Source organism: Lethenteron reissneri, chromosome 29, assembly GCF_015708825.2.
Source record: "Lethenteron reissneri isolate LAM-NWPU_2019-01 chromosome 29, ASM1570882v1, whole genome shotgun sequence".
In the NCBI taxonomy this organism is placed as follows: Eukaryota; Metazoa; Chordata; class Hyperoartia; order Petromyzontiformes; family Petromyzontidae; genus Lethenteron; species Lethenteron reissneri.
Window position 1 is genome coordinate 13,415,987 of NC_083807.1, and position 21,176 is coordinate 13,437,162.

General features: G+C 43.0%; 1 protein-coding gene across 1 annotated transcript in view; it reads right to left on the reverse strand.

Annotated features, from left to right (window-relative positions):
• Positions 1-16,261, reverse strand: part of LOC133349274 (angiopoietin-2-like) — a 44,211-nt gene extending 27,950 nt beyond the window's left edge. The window contains exons 1-2 of the mRNA XM_061562635.1: positions 15,575-16,261; positions 352-492 (exon numbers count right to left, since the gene is read on the reverse strand). Of these exons, the coding sequence (XP_061418619.1) occupies positions 352-492; positions 15,575-15,877 (444 nt within the window). The 5' untranslated portion in view covers positions 15,878-16,261. The remainder of the gene's footprint in view (positions 1-351; positions 493-15,574) is intronic.
• Positions 16,262-21,176: the final 4,915 nt, after the last annotated feature.

Sequence of the window (21,176 nt, forward strand, 5' to 3'; positions counted from 1 at the left end):
CCACATTTAGAAACACGCGTTCAGAGTTTTTGGTTGCTATACATTTCCACGTGATAAGCCACTTCATTGAGCTATCATCTATGGCCAGGTCGCTTTTGAAAAAATGCTAAATAGCTCACTGAGTCTTACCTGGTACCATGGTAACATAGTTCAATCGTTTCAACAGTTTGGATTGGACAGTTATACGCAAGAATGCCACGACCGCTCTCAACGGAGGAGGCAGACGTCAAAGTGGTTAATGGTTAAAACACACCGCAGCAGGAAGAGAGGACAGCTGCGAGCTCTGCTCTGCCTCTCCCCTCCTGCCAGGTGCGGCTCTGCGGACACCGTGCTGGCCGCCTCACCTCTCACCTGCATCTCGATGTTGGCTATCCACTGGTTCTGCTCATGGCTGTAAGCGAACAGCATCGAGCCCACATCTCCGGCTTCTTCGACAGAGAGGTTGTGCAGGAAGCCTGCCTTGCCTGCGTTCTCTTGCACGCGTGTCTCCAACTGCATGTGTCACACGTCCCAAACAAACGGCACGGTCCAGAAGGTCATTCTTCATTCGTATTATTGTTTTACATTTGTTTTTATATTTTTTTTAAAAATGGGCTTTCTTGAGCTCTTTAAAGTGGAAGGCCCTTCCACCATCAATGCAGAGAGCCGTGTTAGTGAATGCAGGGCTGAATGTTTACTTACCTGTTGTTTTAAACAAATTACTATAATTGTGCATATTGGCGTCATGAAATGAAGCATCCATTCAGATGTAAAGGAGAGCCGACACAAGGTTGCAGGAGGTTCGTCTCTTAATCCTTTTCTCCCATCCACACCTGTCCCCAGCCGTCTCAATCTCGTTCCCGACAAAGCTCCCCTTCTTCCCGCCCGTTCTCCCCTTATATCTCCTCGCTTACTCCTCCCCCTTCTCCTGTCACCGTCCCACTAACCCTCCTATTGGTGGGAATCCTTCCTCTGACACCCCGACACAGACAATTCACAGAGCAGTGCAACCCATGTGGCAAGAAAACGGCCCGCAAATCCCGATATTTCACAGGACTTCTGAAAGATCCTTCAAGTACGGAATTTTTTTTTATTTGATACAGAAGGGGGCGTACTTTCCCACACGCTCTTCCAAGAAGTTGTCTTATGCCAGTGATAGCCATATTTTTTCACGCTCGCTGCTAGAACTTAGCCAAACCATGTGGATTTATTGGTTACTGGGCTGAGGCGATGAACTGGCTGCACAGACCAGTTTCAGATTCATTTCAGGATCTCAGGCAGTGCCAGCGAATGTATCTGAGCCACTTCCCCCAGCAGGTTACCCTCGAGCAGTGGTAAAGTTTCGATTTAAAGCTTTCGTGACTGCAGGGATTCATCTTCTTGGTTCTTTCGGTAAAGTAACGTAGAAGGGAAATAATAAAATAATAACAATAAAGCATAATAAAATACAATTCTCACGACGTTTCGGCCACAACGCAAGCAGCCGTCCTCAGGTAAAGACAGGTCTGTCGGAAAGACAGCGTCTGAAGTGGTAAAGCTATGTTCTGCAAAGCTCGCATTATGTAAGCAGTTGGTGGCCGTGTTTGCATTTAAAGGGTTGGCACAAGATGCTGCATGCCTCTTACAAATAGAATGTAAACATTGTTTAAACAAAGAAAGCACTCAGTTGTTTAAAAGTAGATAGAAATCGACGGATTTGACAGTGACAAAAATGTGGCATTCAACCAACTGGTTTATGCATGGCCATCTGCGAGGGTTTATATCATTCAAATTAATAAACAGTTCAACATTTACTCAGTAATTGTTTGCCAATTTGTGAGCTGGGTAAGGCTATCGGCCAATTCTTGGTCAATAATGATCTGGTGGATTTAACAGTTGGACCACCACGAGCACTACTAAGCTCTTGAAAGCATTTTGTTAAATAATATTTTAATGGGCGACATTTGTTAGAGTATTGGATTAAATGTGCAGACCCTACCATGTTATTTTATCATGTTTTGCCAAATTAATTTGATTCAAGTATTACGTGGATTTTTTGGTTAAATTCAAAAGCAGCACAATGCCTATTGTGCTACAACCCCTGATGACAGGCAAACATTACAGTGGTGCAGATGAAATTCCAAGAAATACCCATATACCATACTTTATTGGAATTTCTGTTTAGTTTTACCAGTTATTTCGGCATATTTTAATGCAAGGGGACATGTACGCTTTCCCTTTGACGACATTCCACAATAGCTTTAAACAACATTTACAAACTGTTGATGAAACGTTCCGAAGGAAAACCAGAGCTAAGTTGTGTTATTCTTGTAATGCCCATGTCCTCATGCAAACTCGAGTCTTCTGTGCGTTGGTTAATTTTCGAAGAAAAAAAATCGTGAGTGTTCTTAATGTACCATGTGTTTTTGTTCTGCCCTGTGTATTTAAAACGTATAAACTCTTAATGGTGGCGGCTGCAGTGTAAATATATTGGTGGGGAATGGAGGCGCGTGGGGCGATGTTGGTGGTCGATAACCATTTTGGTAGAGTAACTGACAACTGACAAGGGCGTACGCAGCGGGGCACAGCAGGCAAGGGGTAGAGGCTGGCCTTGCCCCGACAATGCCCAGAAGAAGACAAAAACCTCAACATCATCCCCTATCTGCCGTGTTCATGTACAGCGCACAGTGTAAGTATATCACAGCGAGCCCTGCAGCGGAAAACCTGCACAAGTCACTCGCACGTGTTCACCAGAGGCTATAAGTGTACATCAGCTTTTTTACGTCCAGTTTTAAGCAGCCGTCTTTCAGAAATTGTACTTAATGTATGACGAAATGTAAAATAACATGCAGTTTTATAAACGTGAAAATGTGTTGTTATTGTTTTTTTATTTACCCTTTCTGTGGTGAGGCCCAAACCCAGTTCTAATGTCCAGCTGCCACTGTTAATAATGCAGAATTTAGCACAAAAACATTTAATTGCAAATAATACCGCATTCTCTATTCCTAATCGTATGGCAATATGTTCAGAACCTAAACGACAATGTCAAGGTCTGATAACCACAAAAGGACTTCAGGATAGGGTTTGTGTCATTTTACTATTCCTCCATTGAATGAGCGCAGACTACGGTGGTTTTCTATAAGGTCCATAGTTTGGATTGGATGTGTGGCACAGGGTGTGAGGTGGCAAGGAATTGCTATACATGGCCAACATCGCAGTCTTCTGATTTATCTTTCATTTTCCATTCATGAAGGAGACGTGCGCATCACCCTGTTGATGTTCTAATGCAGTTGATGGTTACACCAGTGCCTTCGAGGATTGTCAATGCTGGGGGGGGAGGGTGATGTTTGGGTCTTGAATGAGGGAGAGAGATTAGCGTGAAATTAGCTTCTGTCGCCGCATAAGAGTATCGTCCCCGCAAATGCGCACAACAGCAGTGTTAATGGGAAATTAGCACTATGTTTTGATGAGAGAGTTCTTCTGGGCCGGATGATGGTGGGAGTCAGGCTTTAGATAGGAATCCGTGTGGGTGGCTTTCCTGTAGATGGAATGTCCCAACGAGCCATCAGGCCTCTTCTCGATCAAAACATCCAGGAATGGTAACTTGCCATCATGTTCCATTTCCATGGCAAATTTGATGGATGGGTGTATGGAATTGATGTGGTTGAAGCACTGGTTTAGTGCTGGCTGGCCATGTAGCCAGATGATGAAAGTGTTATCTACATATCTCTTCCACAGGGAAGGACGTAGGGTGGATGTCAGGATGGAATCTGTTTCAAATTTCTCCATGAAAACATTTGCTACCACTGGTGATAAGGGAGAACCCATAGGGGTACCTTAATTTTGTTTGTAGAATGTACCATTCCAGATGAAGTAAGTGTTGGTAAGGCAGTGCCTCACCAAAGTTGGTACATCAGGATTCAGTTCCTGTTCGGACCAAGTCCTCAATGATTGCTATGGTTTCAGGTACAGGTACCTTGATGAACAGAGAGACTACATCAAAGCTGACAAGCAAATCATCTGGAGACAGTGAGATGTCCTTGATTAGAGAAACCAAGTGAGCTGAATTAAGTACTGCTGAGGTGGTCTTGCCCGTGAATGGAAGCAGGGTCTCAGACAGAAATCGTGCCAGTTTGTAGGTAGGTGAGTTGATGGTAGAAACGATAGGACGGAGTGGAGTACCTTCTTTATGTATTTTTGGAAAACCATCAAATCTAGGTGGTCTAGCAGCCGAAGGTTTTAGAGAGAGCTGCTTGGTCGGTTCGATTAGAGAAGTCGAATTAGTGATGATATCGTTGGTTTCGGTACCCAGGTGGTTGGTAGGATCTTTGTTGATTTTAGTATAACTGCCATCATTTAGAAGGTCCTGGATTTTGTTGTTTGTGATTTTATCCAAGATGACCGTGGCATTGCCCTTGTAAGCTGAAAGGATGACAATGTCATCTCTCTTTTTCAATTGAGCGAGTTCAGAGCACTCGTCCCTGCTGATGTTACTAATGGGTTTCTTAGAGTTTTTGAGGATGGCGGCGATTTCAGATCTTGCCACTTCTGCTGGAATGTAACCTAAACCTTTGAGGGCTACGTCAACCTGGGCAATGATATCATCCACTGGGATGTGTTTGGGGGTGACTGCAAAGTTCAGCCCTCTAGCTAGTACCGATTTTAGGCTATCGAAAATTGGGCTGTTATCTGATTGATGACAATCTTGTTAACATCTAACTTTTCCTTCCTTTTAACACATTAAAATGCACGTTTGGTTGTTTTATAGCATCATCTTGCCACTAATGGCTGCTCAATTAACTTCATAATTCACTGTTTTCATTCACTTAACCTGCCTACTAAAAAAATCCTACTTTATGAACAATGCTCAACTAAACTATGCTTTATTTAAATGTTATTAGGTCAGGCTCACTGAGCTATACATCTCTTTTTCAGAAGCGAGCTGGCCACAAATGATAGCTCAACGAAGTGGCTTATCATGTGGAAATTTATAGCAGCCAAATACTCTAAACGCATATTTCTGAATGTGGAGGGAGAAACTGGGGGAACCAGAGAAAAATCCACTCGACCACAAGGAGAACATGCAAACTCAAAATATACGGGCATCAGGGTTGGGATCAAACCCACCACCTCCTATCTATTAGGCGAGGTAGTAAAGTTGCCACCATGGCCCCTGAGATTTTGTGGGATACCAAGTTGTTCCATTGCATTTAAAACTTCATTTTTATTGCTCTGTCCAATCGCATAATTTAACATCTTTGTTCATTTAAACGGTCATTAAAAACCCGTATTATGTTAATTCGAATTGGTTTAAAAGCTCCTCAATATGAGAGCATGGCTTTTTTGGCCTTTTATGATCGCTTAAGAGCCAAAAGTGCATTATTAGAGCCAGTTTGTGGATTCATGCTTTGGCAACATTAAAGTCACGTCGGAATATTTACAAAAAAAATCATGATCCATCTGCAATAAACATTTATTCCAAAATGTGTACACATAAGCAGCATATTTTGCTTTACTAAAACTCTGCGCTGTGTTAGAGTGCAAAAATAAGAAAGTTACCCCATGCATCTCACATGGAATGCAAAGAATTGGGGGGGGGGGGAGGAGAGTTGGTGCTCATGCGTTAGAAAGGAACATAACCTTTGACCTTGGTGGAAACAGGGCAGCACAGAGGAAGGGCTCATTTTCAAGGTCAGCACCTTCACAGTGTAGCAAATAACTTAACCTTCTGGGTGTTTGCTTTGCAGTTGAGAAGAGAAGACGATGGTTATCGTATCCATTCTCTTACTGCTGCTGCGTAGACGTTTTGAGGTCGTTAATAGCGGGGATAGAATCGTATTACCCCCCACAGTAAGTTCATGAATTGCCACAGTTCAGGGTCGTGATTCTTTGTTTTTGTTACGTTCTGGTGAACAGTAGCACTTCCGGCGGCTGTTGTTCACTGGGAAACCCACTGCATGCAAGATACATGATTTTTTTTTATAATATTGATTCTCACACATGCTATTTAATGCATATTTATCTTATCTTAGCGTCATTTATAAAGCTTAAGAATCAGCTTTCATGTATGACGTGATCCGCTGTTCCACTCCCAGTTCAGAGGGTTCGACATGGTCTTACTTGCCAGTTTACATCTTATAATTGATGTTATTTTTCATATTTTCACTCATACATCAAAGCCAGATTTGAGAATGTTAAGATTTGAAACCAATTGAGAGCCCCATCGAGGTAACTCATAACATTTTAAAAGGAATTTTATTTTTACAAAGAGCAGAAATATATGCGCATTAAACGGTTGTGAAATTTCGATTTAAAGCTTTCGTGACTGCAGGGATTCATCTTCTTGGTTATTTCGGTAAAGTCACGTAGAAGGGAAATAATAAAATAATAATAAAACATAATACAATACAATTATCACGACGTTTCGGCCACAACGCAAGCTGCTTGCAAGCTGCTTGCGTTGTGGCCAAAACGTCGTGAGAATTATCTTATTATGTTTTATTTTTATTATTTTATTACTTCCCTTCTACGTGACTTTACCGAAAGAACCAAGAAGATGGTTGTGAAATTATTTTGTAATATTTGCATTGGACATATATATGGTAAGCATTAATATGAAGGATCACATTGAATGTATGGCTTCTGTAATTTATTGAACCCTCGTCCATTATCTGACAATAAATGTTTTAGGGGAGAACAAGAAATAATTTGGAAAGCACTGCCAAGTCAAAGCAAAAATCAGAAAAATCTCCCAAACATTCCCAAGCGTCTTAAAACCATCAAACATCCCGAACCCAAGTCCTAACCCCAATCCCTTGCTATAAGATGTATTACCAAGGCAGGGCGTGAGGTTGTTTTTGTTTGTCAGTAAAAAAAGTTCTGTTCGCGTGAGCGACAGCAGGAAGACCCCGTACCCACATTTATGTTGCTATTTTTTGTTATTCTCCACGGAGAACGACAACCCTCTTCTGTGGGTGCCAGGCACAAAACGCTCCTCGTGTAGCAACGAGGAGCATCTTGCCCCCCCCCCCCCACCGATCCTCCCTGGACCACAGCCGGAAATTCCACAAGCAACCAGGCGGCATTGAAAGCATGGCAAAAAATGCAGCCCTCTGATCTATACATTTGTTTATTTGCCACTTTAAAAAAAGTTGCATAAAGTGACAGATGTGGAAAGTGTGGTCAAACACATGGCACGCTGTGGAGGAAGCGTTGATTAAATGTTGTTTTTAAGTAGGTTCCAAGCTATTTACATATGCCGATCGAGTATACATTTGCAATTATGTGCAGATCAATGTACGTTTTTATTTATGTAATATTATTATTGTACATGTGTTAATTGTTTTTAATTAATGAGGGGTTATTGAACTCTAATTGTTCTGCAATGAAGAAGACCCATTGCCTGAAACATCGCCTATCATAATATATATTTTTTTCTCTTTAGGGCAAATTATGTTTTGTTTGTTCTTCTGCAGCACTACCAACGCAGTAATATGAATAAAAAATATACTAATAATACGCGTGCTTTCTATAAACTTGTGAATATTTACACTCTTTTTTTACTGAAACAATAACAGAACAATTGAAAACTCGTTGCATGTCATTGCAAAATGCAAAATGACATGCAACTGGAATACATTTAATGTACATTTTTACTTAAAGACTGCTGATGAGTGAGTTGAGTTCTTATTGCAACTGGAATGGCTTCTAAAATTTGTCATAACTTCAGGGATGATATGCACCGAAAGACTGAAAAATAGTCATTGTAGTTTTTATACAACACGGTATCCATGTTAGCGCAGTGTAGCATTGCTTTTACACAATCAAACCGCACGGACCCAGTTTCATTAGGCAGAATTACTTCGATTTTTCCCACATATTGATGCACTTTCCCAAGGGGGAGACTTAACAATTTGTGACAGAAAAAAATTATTGTAAATTTGGCAACAGGGGGAATCGTTCTGTTGTTTGCCCTTGCTGGATAAAAAAATATATATTGGCCACATTGTAAAGGGCATTGGACAGACGCATGTGGGTTTTTTTCCACACAATGTTGAAATCATTTTATTTCTTTATTAGTATTTTTTTTTCTAATGTTGCTCGGAATGTTCCTCCAAACGTTTTATGATCGGGGTTCCCTCTTTGCAAAAGAGGTATGTTTCTGGATGAGGTTATCGTTGTTTTTAAATGAAGGAATGTGTTTATTTGGCAGATTGGTTAAGTACATTTGATGAAGTACATTTGGAAAATTGCATTAAGAGTGTAGTGTATATGTATGTATCTTTGCCGTGTAGAGTGCAAGTGTGTGCATATTGTGTATATATACTGTATATATACACACAAGCAGTGGTAAAATATGGAGTCAAGTATTCTTAGTGTCCACTTGATGATTCACGTATCCCCAGTGATTTAATAAGTTGTCATGAATTGGGGTGAGTATTCTGGGGGGTTTTTTCAACTTATTTTTACAGTTTTGTTTGCTCCATTAGCTTAAGTGTAATGGCATATCATTGCATATAATTTATGTAGATCAGAAATTGCATTCGTATCTTATGCACAGGAACTTAAATGATCAATGATTTTGCCAAAATAATATCTTAAAGGTGGCCTATTGCGTTGCACGTGAACGTCAGCGTGACCCACATATGTCATGTACCCTTCAAGGCAGCGTGCCCTCCTCTATTTCTCATCGACGTTTAGGGACTGCGTTGACAATCACAGGCTGGGCTGAGAAATACCAAAATTGTCATTAACTGTGTATTTTCACGTAAAAAATTCCATTGGCTACAATTTCAGCCAATGGCTTTTTTACAGTGGTAAGGAAGACGTTCCATAACTTTTAGTTTTAAAATATATATATTTTTGTTACAATGCGATGCCCAAAAACGACTGTCAACTTAAAGGCCAGTTGGTTGAGGAGGTTGCTCCATATTACTCAGAGATCCTGGGCTCAAATCCAGGCAGCCGCCTCTGATTAAACTGTTTTCTCAAGGGTAGAGGAGTTGATGGTCACAATTTTCTACGACACAATAAAACATCGCATTAACATTGGTTCTTCATTTAATTTGGCTAAACTTATAGCTCCGGTGGGGGGAGGAATTACGAAACAATTACAAAAATAACAAGTTACCAAAAATAATATATGTTGGGTGACACCCTTATAAGTGAAAGCAAATGAGTAACTTTAACATGTTCTTGGTTCTTTCGGTAAAGTCACGTAGAAGGGAAATACTACTTGTGAAATGCATTTCACAAGTAGTACTAATCCCATATCTGCATTTCCCATAAATATGCTAAATTCCTATTGATATGCAAATTATTTTGTCAAGGCGCTCTTCCCCCTCCAATATACGCTCCAAGCCTGGGGTGTTTCATTCAGACGCTGTCTTCCCGACAGACCTGTTCTTCACCTGAGGACGGCTGCTTGCGTTGTGGCCGAAACGTCGTGAGAATTATTTTATTATGTTTTATTTTTATTATTGTATTATTTCCCTTCTACGTGACTTTACCGAAAGAGCCAAGAAGATGAATCCCTGCAGTCACGAAAGCTTTAAATTGGAACTTTAACATGATTTTAAACTGAAGTGGGTGGGGGGAATCATACTTTGTTCATGACCATACAGATATATGATCGTGAGATGCAAACTCATTGTTGGGGGCTGGTCGGTGTGACTCAGTGTGACTCAGGCTTCCGAGAGGAGGGAGAACGACGGAGTACACCGAGCGCCGTGGTGGCCACCTCAAACAAATCCCTCTTCCTCTGACGCCAGCAACCGGAACGCCTCCCCCGCCCGCCACTCCCAGCTGAGCCCACATTTACAACAACATGTTTTTCCTGCATTCCAAGCCAGACGTGACTATTACCCAGCCACTCCCGAGAGGGAGGGCTGACACCTGTTTGTTTGTTTGTTGGAGGGCTTCAACTTCACCGTTGCAACGAATTCTCCCCGCCGGCAGCTTGGCCAAGATGCACCTCTCGCGTTTTCAACTTTGTTTCACAGGACCAATGGTCGCTGTTCTGACAGCGTCCATTAACATTTTTTTTAATCAAGCCAGATGCTTCACTAATGTAAAACATATCCATATATATTCTCGCTGTATGTTAGTTGAGTTCGTGAAAAATGGGATTTCTAATAAAATCCTGCATCGGCATGTGTGCATGCAATATAATTTCGGGAAGATATTTTGCATTCCAATGGGGAAATATTAACCCTACAACATAATGCTTTTGTACCAAATAAATACGTGATGGAATTTTTTTTATACATATCATGTTTTCCCCCTGGGGTTAGCAATTGTGCCGTGTCTGTCCAGATGTTGTTGTTTGTTGCTATGGTGATAGTGTTACGTTTCACTTTAGACACACCACGAGACAAAGTGCAGATAAGTCCTCCTTCATGTTCGTGGTTCCATGATCTTGCCTCAAGCCATCTCACAGATCTGCATAGTCACTTACGGTCATAGGCACGATACATTATTTGACAAATTAACGTATTGACGGTGCATCGGTGCGCGGTATTAAAAAAACGGCCCTTGCTGGTAAAATATATTTATGTATTTCCCCACGATTCGAAACCCAGAAAATCTCGTGGGTTGGTGGTGATGCAAATTCAGTTCCCGTGATGTCGAAGCGGTCAGTAGACGAACACGAAGCTGCACAGTGTGTTGCCGTGGCTGAACACGAAGCTGCACAGTGTGTTGCCATGGCTGAACACGAAGCTGCACAGTGTGTTGCCGTGGCTGAACACGAAGCTGCACAGTGTGTTGCCGTGGCTGAACACGAAGCTGCACAGTGTGTTGCCGTGGCTGAACACGAAGCTGCACAGTGTGTTGCCGTGGCTGAACACGAAGCTGCACAGTGTGTTGCCGTGGCTGAACACGAAGCTGCACAGTGTGTTGCCGTGGCTGAACACGAAGCTGCACAGTGTGTTGCCATGGCTGAACACGAAGCTGCACAGTGTGTTGCCGTGGCTGAACACGAAGCTGCACAGTGTGTTGCCGTGGCTGAACACGAAGCTGCACAGTGTGTTGCCGTGGCTGAACACGAAGCTGCACAGTGTGTTGCCATGGCTGAACACGAAGCTGCACAGTGTGTTGCCGTGGCTGAACACGAAGCTGCACAGTGTGTTGCCGTGGCTGAACACGAAGCTGCACAGTGTGTTGCCGTGGCTGAACACGAAGCTGCACAGTGTGTTGCCGTGGCTGAACACGAAGCTGCACAGTGTGTTGCCGTGGCTGAACACGAAGCTGCACAGTGTGTTGCCGTGGCTGAACACGAAGCTGCACAGTGTGTTGCCGTGGCTGAACACGAAGCTGCACATTGTGTTGCCGTGGCTGAACACGAAGCTGCACATTGTGTTGCCGTGGCTGAACACGAAGCTTCACATTGTGTTGCCGTGGCTGAACACGAAGCTTCACATTGTGTTGCCGTGGCTGAACACGAAGCTTCACAGTGTGTTGCCGTGGCTGAACACGAAGCTTCACATTGTGTTGCCGTGGCTGAACACGAAGCTTCACATTGTGTTGCCGTGGCTGAACACGAAGCTGCACAGTGTGTTGCCGTGGCTGAACACGAAGCTGCACAGTGTGTTGCCGTGGCTGAACACGAAGCTTCACATTGTGTTGCCGTGGCTGAACACGAAGCTTCACAGTGTGTTGCCGTGGCTGAACACGAAGCTGCACAGTGTGTTGCCGTGGCTGAACACGAAGCTGCACATTGTGTTGCCGTGGCTGAACACGAAGCTTCACATTGTGTTGCCATGGCTGAACACGAAGCTTCACAGTGTTGCCGTGGCTGAACACGAAGCTTCACAGTGTGTTGCCATACAGCACTCAGCCTGGTGACGATTGGCTCCGTATCCAAAGGCAGATTTGACTCGTGCCCATGGACGTGGTCGGACAGTCCCTCGCTTCAATGGACCAAAATCGACGGTCAATATTGACCTTTTTTAGCAAGTCTCAGTAGACTCAATACACCTTCGAATCACGTCAAACTTGGCGACAAGGTCAATGAAAGACCGATAAGCAGATTTGCTGATTCCGATTTTTTCTTTAAACTGTTTTATGAGGACCGGTGTGTTGTGCTGCACCGGTGTATCGCCAATACGTCAACATACAATGCCTGCCTTGGATGAGCAGTGGCACGGTGTTCAGTGCACTGCTCTATGAACTTGGCAGACCAACGTTGATTCCCGGTCCTGACTAACCCCAGCGGGGGATATCTAGACCGGTCCTTGGTGCCCCTAGCCATCCACCAACACGCACGGACCACCCTGGTGACGCTTGACTGACATGGCGTGGGGATGCGTTCATTCAAAGTTAATTTGACAAAGTGTCTGTATATTTCTTGACTTGAAGCTTTCGTGACTGCAGGAATACATACTCTTTTTTTCGGTAAATCACGTAGGTAGAAATAAAACAAAATGCATGACGACGTTTCGATAGCAACACAAGCCATCGACGTTTCGATAGCATCGAAACGTCGTGATTCTTTTTGTTTTATTTCTACCTACGTGACTTACCGAAAGAACCAAAGAGTAGGAATACATATTCTATGGGTCTTTTACCGAAAGACCCATAGAATATGTCTATATATAGTAACACCTGCATTTCACGACAGTTATCTATTTGAAAAGATACTTCTCTACGTATTTACCTACCAACCTTTAAAATTGCTATGACAATCCACTATTGGATGAAGGCCTCTCCATACTATGTCGGCTATCCTGGTTGTTTTAGCATAATTAACCACGCTGCTCAGTGTGCGTTGGTGAATAGGAGGGCCCAGAACTGGTTCGGATATCACTACCCACTGGTGGTAGCCATCGCCGGGAGTTTCATTTGCCACTTTATTTATAACGCAGTGGACTAGCCACTGCATCACCGCTCCCCTGATACTGGACCTGGCGCATATCGAGTGTAACGAATGAAGCCCAATACATCTGTGGAAGTCATACGACGCGTGTGGAATTTGTTTGTCTGCTCATTTTCTTGTCGTTATTGTTGTAAAAAAAAAATGTTTCAAAGTAACCACCGCCGTCCAAGAATAGCTCCACTACAATGGGGCCCAATATAGACGGGGACATGAAGGCAACTCTGTCACTCGCCAGGCGGGCGGGTGAGGCCCAGAGGTGGCGAGGCCCACTTCTTTTTTTTGTGGTAATGGCCACGATCGTTTTCCACCGGTCCTTATTCCGTCAAACAAAAAAATTAATAATAAAAACAACAACTTTGGGGAATAGTTGTGTCCGGATCGCAAATACAAAGCAAGGACGACTGTCGTCTTTGTTTGCTCCTCGCTTTCCTGTTTTTCTTTATATTATAAATGTTAGTAAACTTCCAATTGCAGGAAGCATCTGCTACTATTGTACCTAATATATGAATTATTTTGTTGGATTTTTTTTCTTCGTCACAGATCCAGTAAAGCTATTTTTGCTTTGGCGGGATTGCCCCAAGAGGGAGCATTGAATAGACCTTTGGTTGATTTAGCACCAGCCTCAAATGACGTCATTTGGACATATTTGCAACCAAAATGAAATAAAGGTGATGTTTGATCTGCAATATATATGTTGTTATAGCACCGCTCCACAGAGAAGAAATGTCAGTAGAACTTAAACAACCTTCTTCGTTAATTAAAACGCTTATAAAAACAGACTGTGAATGTATGAAAGTTTAGGTTCATACTTCTAAACAGACAACTAGTATGAGCACATAATTGCTGTTGTTCAGACAATGTAGAGGTTGGCTCGGCTTTGAATTTCATTTGCCTGTAAGAATAAAATAATTTAAGCAAGGACAATATTTCCAGACCCTCGTTGTTTTAGGAATTACATTTTATATTAAGATTCACAGAGAAGAAAGGGTCTGGCTGAGCGTGCCAGCGAATCGATGACACACGCAACAGCATGCCCGGGAGTTGCTCAGTTAACAGTGGCTGAACAGGAAGTATCTCTTGCCGAGCAAATTAGCACTCCTTCCTGCAGCAAGGTGATGACTGCTTAGCCAATTCCCCATAAGAGTTGTGCCCAGACCTGGCATTGGCCCTCGCCTTGAGATTTGTGGAGGCTGCGAGGTGTTAAGTGACTCGGCCCATTAACAACAAACAAGGTGCACGTGCGCCTTCACAATACAACGACATGTTCTGTGCTCAAAATAAATAGGGTAAAGTCATGGTGGGGTTATTTATTTACCTCAGGTCTTGAAGGAAAAATTAATAGCTGAACCTGGGTTTGACTTTTAAACAATTTGACTTTGGCCTCGCCTGTAAACTTCAGTGGAGTCAAATGCTTAGAGGTTGGGAAGAGTGGGCAGACTATAATATATTCGTTTGCCGGGAAAAAAAATTGTAACAGCTAGGACAATATTTTAAACCGTATTGTCGTTTTGCGAGAATTACATTGGAATATTAAGGCTCACAGAAAACAAAGGGCCTCAGTGAAAGAGTTATTTTACTATGGAGGGGTGGCTCTCAGCTTCAGACTAAATAGAGTATATTTGTATTTAAAAACGCAAAAATTGTCTTTCCCACCTGATGACGAACGCTTGTGTTGCGCCCGAAACGTCGTGATTTATTTTATTTTCTACCTACGTGACTTTACCGAAAGAATCAAAGAATATGGATTCCTGCAGTCACGAAAGCTTCAAATCTAGATTGTTATAGTTTTACATGCTATAACAAAAGGTCATTACCCAAAACATCACCTCTTATATATTTGCCTTTAAAGGCAGCGTTATTTATGAATGTGTAAAGTTTGTTTTGCTATTTGTGCTTGTGCACCAAAGCCAAAACACAGTGTCCACCAAATAATGTGTTCAAACTGCATTACCTTCCCTTCCAACGCACAGCGAGTCTGTCGAGCAGGGCACCTTGCTCATACCCACTGACACCCCCAGGTTTCACGGATCAGGCAAGAGAATTGCCACCTCTGCGGTATAACAAACTAACTGAGACGTATCACGGGAAGAAGGCGATCGCACAATACCAGATGGGGGGAGGACGACATGTAAACATGATGCACAGTCTTGCGTGGTGCATTATCACGCAACTGACCAAAACCATGATGCACAGTCTTGCGTGGTGCATTATCACGCAACTGACCAAAACCATGATGCACAGTCTTGCGTGGTGCATTATCACGCAACTGACCAAAACCATGATGCACAGTCTTGCGTGGTGCATTATCACGCAACTGACCAAAACCATGATGCACAGTCTTGCGTAGTGCATTATCACGCAACTGACCAAAACCATGATGCACAGTCTTGCGTGGTGCATTATCACGCAACTGACCAAAACCATGATGCACAGTCTTGCGTGGTGCATTATCACGCAACTGACCAAAACCATGATGCACAGTCTTGCGTGGTGCATTATCACGCAACTGACCAAAACCATGATGCACAGTCTTGCGTGGTGCATTATCACGTAAATGACCAAAACCATGATGCACAGTCTTGCGTGGTGCATTATCACGCAACTGACCAAAACCAATTTATTTTTTTACGCTTCGACAAAAGCTTGCCACAATTTCCTGGGGTGGAAATTAAACAGAAACCACGACAGGTGGCAACCATACCAGGCGCTCACGTACGGATGCGCCCTTTGGCACGTCCTCACCTGCTGCAGCCACCGAGTGGCATTGGCCACGGCCGTCTCGAGCAGCTGCAGCCGCTGCAGGGACGCGTCCCCGTCCAGCGGCGGGGCGTCCCTCTGGATGCCGTGGCGTGCCTCGGCGTCTTCCCCGCTGCCGCAGTCCGAGTCGAGCTCCGGCAGGAGGAATGTGTAGGTGCAGCCGGCGTGTCGCAGCCGGTGGTAGCCCTGCCTCGAGGGCACGGGGTTGTGCGGCCGCTCGGAGCCACGATCCAGCGCCGCGCCGCTCAGGAGGAGGGTGCCGGCCAGCCAGAGGCAGGAAGACCACATCGTGTTGCGCGCAGGCTCTGCAAAGGCTGTTCTCAACCAGATTCCTTTTTTTTTGTACACGCGGCGTTGGACTCTTAAGGCGAAGCACCACGGCTGTGTTAATGATTATGGAACAAAAATTGCCGTTAAGATGTTTGCCCCGGGGTTTCTTTTTTTTAATACGCACGCAATATATATGTTTACAAAGGGCAGTGCTTATTTCACTGACATAAATTCAACTTTCCACAAAAACAATTTAAACAAAAAATGTACAAATACCCAATTCCTGTTACGTAATCCGACTTTAGCTGGACATTTGTTCGTGGTGCATGCCTGGTGGAATGTATTCCTGTTTGCACCATGACACGGAGGAGCATGCAGCTAAAAGCCCCTTTTGCCAGCTGAGGCAGAACATATTTATAAACCTCAGGGAGGGGTTGGGTGATTCGCGGCGAATGGGGGGGCCTTGGTATTGTGTGCCTGGGAGTTCCGACTTCCTTTCTCCCGCCCCAGGAGGTCTGGGGCACTCATCATAGGCCGAGTTCCCCAGCAGGGCTGCGGAATGTCCTCACCCAATTTCTCTCGGAGGGTAACAGGGCCGGGGGTAGACTGACGCGGTTCATACGCAAGCAACGCAGACGCGCGTCGCGTCCTCAGTGCTGCCACTTGCAGAAAGTGCCAAGAGAACTGCTTCTGTTTGTGTCCTCTGCAATTGTAATGCGGGATGGGTATCTACACCTCTACATGCATGACTTTACGTATATGTTTTTACGTTGTACATTCTGCATGTGTACACGTATGTCTACCACTTCGTAATATCACTGTGTCTGCTCAGTAATATTACAATTACTAAAATGCGTTTGTAACCGAAAAAATAAGTGACCTATGTTTAGCATAATACAATGACTCATTCAAAACAATCATATTAGCAGGACTGCTGATGGGAACCTGTTGACAATTACCATTGTCACTTGGTAATACTGATTTGTTACTTGCGAACCATGAAAAAGGCAAACTAAATATTGTCTCTAATTAAATTGCAGCAATTTTAAATGTCACCGCAGCGTTGTTGCAAAGCGTGCGCTCTGTTACACACATCGTTACGCAATGTGCGCGTAGCCCTCTATCTGGCTCAGTTCTGTTTATCATTTCAGAGCTTATAAACAGAACCACGTTATGTTTATAATCACGGCCGGGCATGGCTAATCAGTGCGCTTTTGAAAAAGCAAGACGTAAAAGAAATGCAGCATTCTGGTTCAGCCCTTTTGGACAAGTCAGCAATCTCAGGGTAACGTGGCTTTCTGGGGAAGAATGTGCCAACCCACACACTACTGAGGGGGGGGGGGGGGAGATATGCCTATCATCATCAAAAAGTGTTTTTTTTTGTGAAGCATACGTCGACATCCAGCTGCAATGATTAACATCAAGGCAACTGCCCACACAAGACGTGACCGTGGTGACTGTTGCATTTTTACAGATACGTAAAAAACACACACACTTAACAAAATGGCATTCACAGAATTACCTACTGAGTTTTCTGGGTTATTATTTCACCGCAGCACAAACTTGCTATTGATTACCCTCAAAGGGATATTTATTTAATTAGGGGTAATATTAGTCTTGCTGTGTTTTTCTAAAGATAATGGCACCAGAGCAGCCCCTACAAAGGCTGTATCTGCCAATGATTAATGGCGCCTGCTACAGAGATCACATTTGCCTTAGAACTTGTGATTAAAGTTCCGTAACTTCTGTCCACAGTGTCTCGCCCGCTGACTGTTCAGTGACGGCGATATCGAGTGTGCAGCCTGTGCAACTGCACTGGGGTGCACAGGCTGGAATGGGAGTGTGGGGGTAGGCGTTGGTCTATGGAGAGAGGGGAAATTGGGACAGGGGGCCCCGTTTAATGGTATTATACCGAGGCCCGTGCTAACCACGCTACACCGCTGCCTCGATTTGCTGAAATAATAGCCATTAGTATGTTTGTCGAATTTATTTCGCGCCCTACGTAGCCAACCGTGCTAATCGGAGGTGTGGTAAACCTTTGACACCTCATCATGTAACTGTTGGCTGAATACCTTTTACTTTCGCTTGTACTTATGCATGTTGATTTGTATTAATATATGATGGGTTTGATACCCAATTAATTCCAATTGTGCTGTCGGAGCCTCTTCGCAAATATCACAGAGTGCGCCCCGTTTAAGAGATTGGCTTCTGTGAAATTGTTTGTCGCATGATAGTCAAACCGATATTTTTAATTCTCACAACAGGAAGTGAAAATCTTGACTTAAAGCTTTCGTGACTGCAGGATTTCATATTATTTGGGTCTTTCGGTAAAGCCACGTAGATAGATCAAACGAGAAATAAAACAATATCACGACGTTTCGATCGCAACACGGGCAATCGTCATCAGGTGAGAAATATCGCGGGAGAGCTGCTGAGAATATATATTCGATCGAAACGTCGTGATATTGTTATTTTTTTATTATTATTTGATCTATCTCCGTGACTTTATCGAAAGACCCAAAGAATAGGAAGTGCAAAGCAACAATTTAGGTGATGGACTTTTTGAAAGCCAATGCATTTGATAAGCCGAGTTTTAATCATAGGTGGCTGTCCAGATTCCAACCTAGGGTCTCAGGCGGTGTTGGATAACTACTCTGACGATTGACCCATCCGGCCACCTGTTAATAAATGTTATTTTTTTAAACTGCAGAGGAATGTTTACAAGTCTGTGATGAACGTGGATGACTTAACAATGCTCTGATTCGTTTCATAATGCATTCCGTGTTATTCGGGGTTGGGTTCTTGGAATTGGAATTTTTTTCCAAAGAATAAAGGGAAATATTTCCTTGCGAAGTAGAGATGGTAAAATTTACAGTAAAGGAGAGATAGATTTTCCCAGAAAGGAATCGACCAGGGACTTGAAGACAAATTCCGGCATGAAACTGCTAAAAGCAGAGTCCTCCATCTCAATAGCAGCAGCAAGTTTACATATATCACTATGTCACAGCCACGGAGAGATGTTTTTTTTCCAATGATGAAATTGTTGTTAACGTATTTCTGCTCCAACACTTGTTGGACTTTTCTCAAAGGGATTCAGGATCCCAACTTTATATGTTGTTCAATGCCCCATAGCCACAGTGGCATCTTGTCCAAGTTTTTGAACGTGACACGTGTTGCAACCACTGATGTATCTCAACAGAGATAAATCAAACAAACAGGCATCTCAAATTCTAAATGACCCATACTTTTTTTTTAACGGTGCGGCATCCAATATCTGAGCAAAAAAAAAACATTGTTCGCAAGCTGTGTTGATTTCCAGCAGTGAAATCTGATGCAGCTTTTTTAAAAAAATTCTAAAATCTGCCTTGTTTAGGTGCGACCAATAGAGATAATGGAACAGTGAGTGGCGTTGTGCCAGAATTTGTATGATACTATCTGTTGCACACACTTGACACAAGGGAATTATTGTTCAAAAACCTGTTGCGGATCATACAGCTTCAATCTAAATGGATGTAGGTGCCAGCGTTGTGTCTAGGTCAAATAGAAAATCGTGGAAGCGAAAACTTCTTTGGCATTATTTTGTAGGATTTTGAAGTGAGCAAGAGTACTTTGGCAGATTTCAGTGCAGGAAAATACAAGGGAAATTCCTCAACACCCACGTGCATTGCTTGATAATCGTTCAGTGAGATGCATCAGTGAACAGAAAACATATTTGCCTGTTCTGACCATTGTTTATTTTCCAATTACCTGTTGTTGCACTGTTGCCAACTATTTTCCATCCTTGTTGAAATATACCAGCTACTGGTCACTTTGCAATTCATTGTAGCCGAATGTCTGTGGTTGCTTTAAGATTGAATCGCTTACAAAAGTAGTTCAAATCCAGTGAGTAGTGTGTAGCCGATTCTAACTCTATGTTGCACCCAGATATGTGCAGGCGTATCTGCTATTGTTTCGATACCTGTTTGCATCAAATTATAACCAGAAACTGCTGTGTGTGCTTGTGAAAAACAATTACAATCACATTACCAGCTGTGCATTTTGCAATATGCCCAAGACATTACTAGGGGCCTCGTCCCAAAAGTACGATGTAGTACAAACCTCATTGCTATGTAATCATTAAGCCAGTGTACCTGCCCTGTTCAGCAAGTCTTTATCCAGCACGGCAGCTGTTATAACTAAGCCATTGAGAATTACATCTCCAGAGGGAGCCTGATCTTAACATTGATCCTTCTTCCGTTCTTCTAGTTTTTGTCTATGGCCTTGTGCTGGCGAACTGCAATGTAAACGTATGCTGGGTGATTACCTCCGCATGATATATGGCACTGATAGAAGGCGGTGGTGGAGTGTGGTGCCCGGATACGACCAGTGGTCCGCGACTGCCCCCCAGGTGGTTCGCGGCATTGTGATGTAAACTTAGTTTGATCCGGAAATAATTACAATGTTTATTCCTTTTGTTTCGGTCATTAACTAATATTTGACGGATTATATTTAATAAGTAAAAAAATTAAGTTAGGAAAACTACACTGATTAGACGACCCGAACCCTAAGATCTAAATGCCACCCCTAAAAAAAAACTCTGGCTGTGTAGTTTTTTTGTATGTTCCGGTAAAATGAATCGTTTTGTATCACTGGTATTTAAAGTGAGAAGTGAATGTGTTTTGTCACCATGGGTGGGGAACTTGAGTGGTCCGAGGGCCGAACAAGGTTGAGAAACACTGATATATGGCAACGTTAACCGCTCTATTTATTTTTACTAAGACCAACTTTTCTTTTCAACACAAAGTATTGAATGTTCAAACAAATATATAACAATAAATAAGCTTATTAAAACAAAATAGTTTTGATGTCGTGCCGATGTGTGGCCTTCACTGACTGTAACTTTTTAGTTTTTCACGTCTTAATATAGAGCATGGTTTAAAACAACTACTGTACGGCAATGGTTGTTAAATAATTTAGTTTGAAGGAAAATAAAACAACACTTAATGTTGATGTTTTAACTTTATACACTGTTGTCATTCATGCAAATCGCATCTCACAATTGCTGAGGAACCACAGACAAGCTCGAAGGCAGCCACGCGGTGATGCGGCACCAACAATTGGCCAAGTTCTGCAATCCTCTATACATTAAGATGTTTCCAGCCATATACAATCAAAACGGCGATACCAAATAGTGGCAGTGGATGGGTTGTGATCGTGAATTAAAACAATAATTATTTATTATCAAAGACATGAGAAACACGACGCACAGACTTGATGTTTAACCGTAATGTTTTGTTTTGATGATTAATGCTGCAATTTAACTTCTTGCACGAGACCT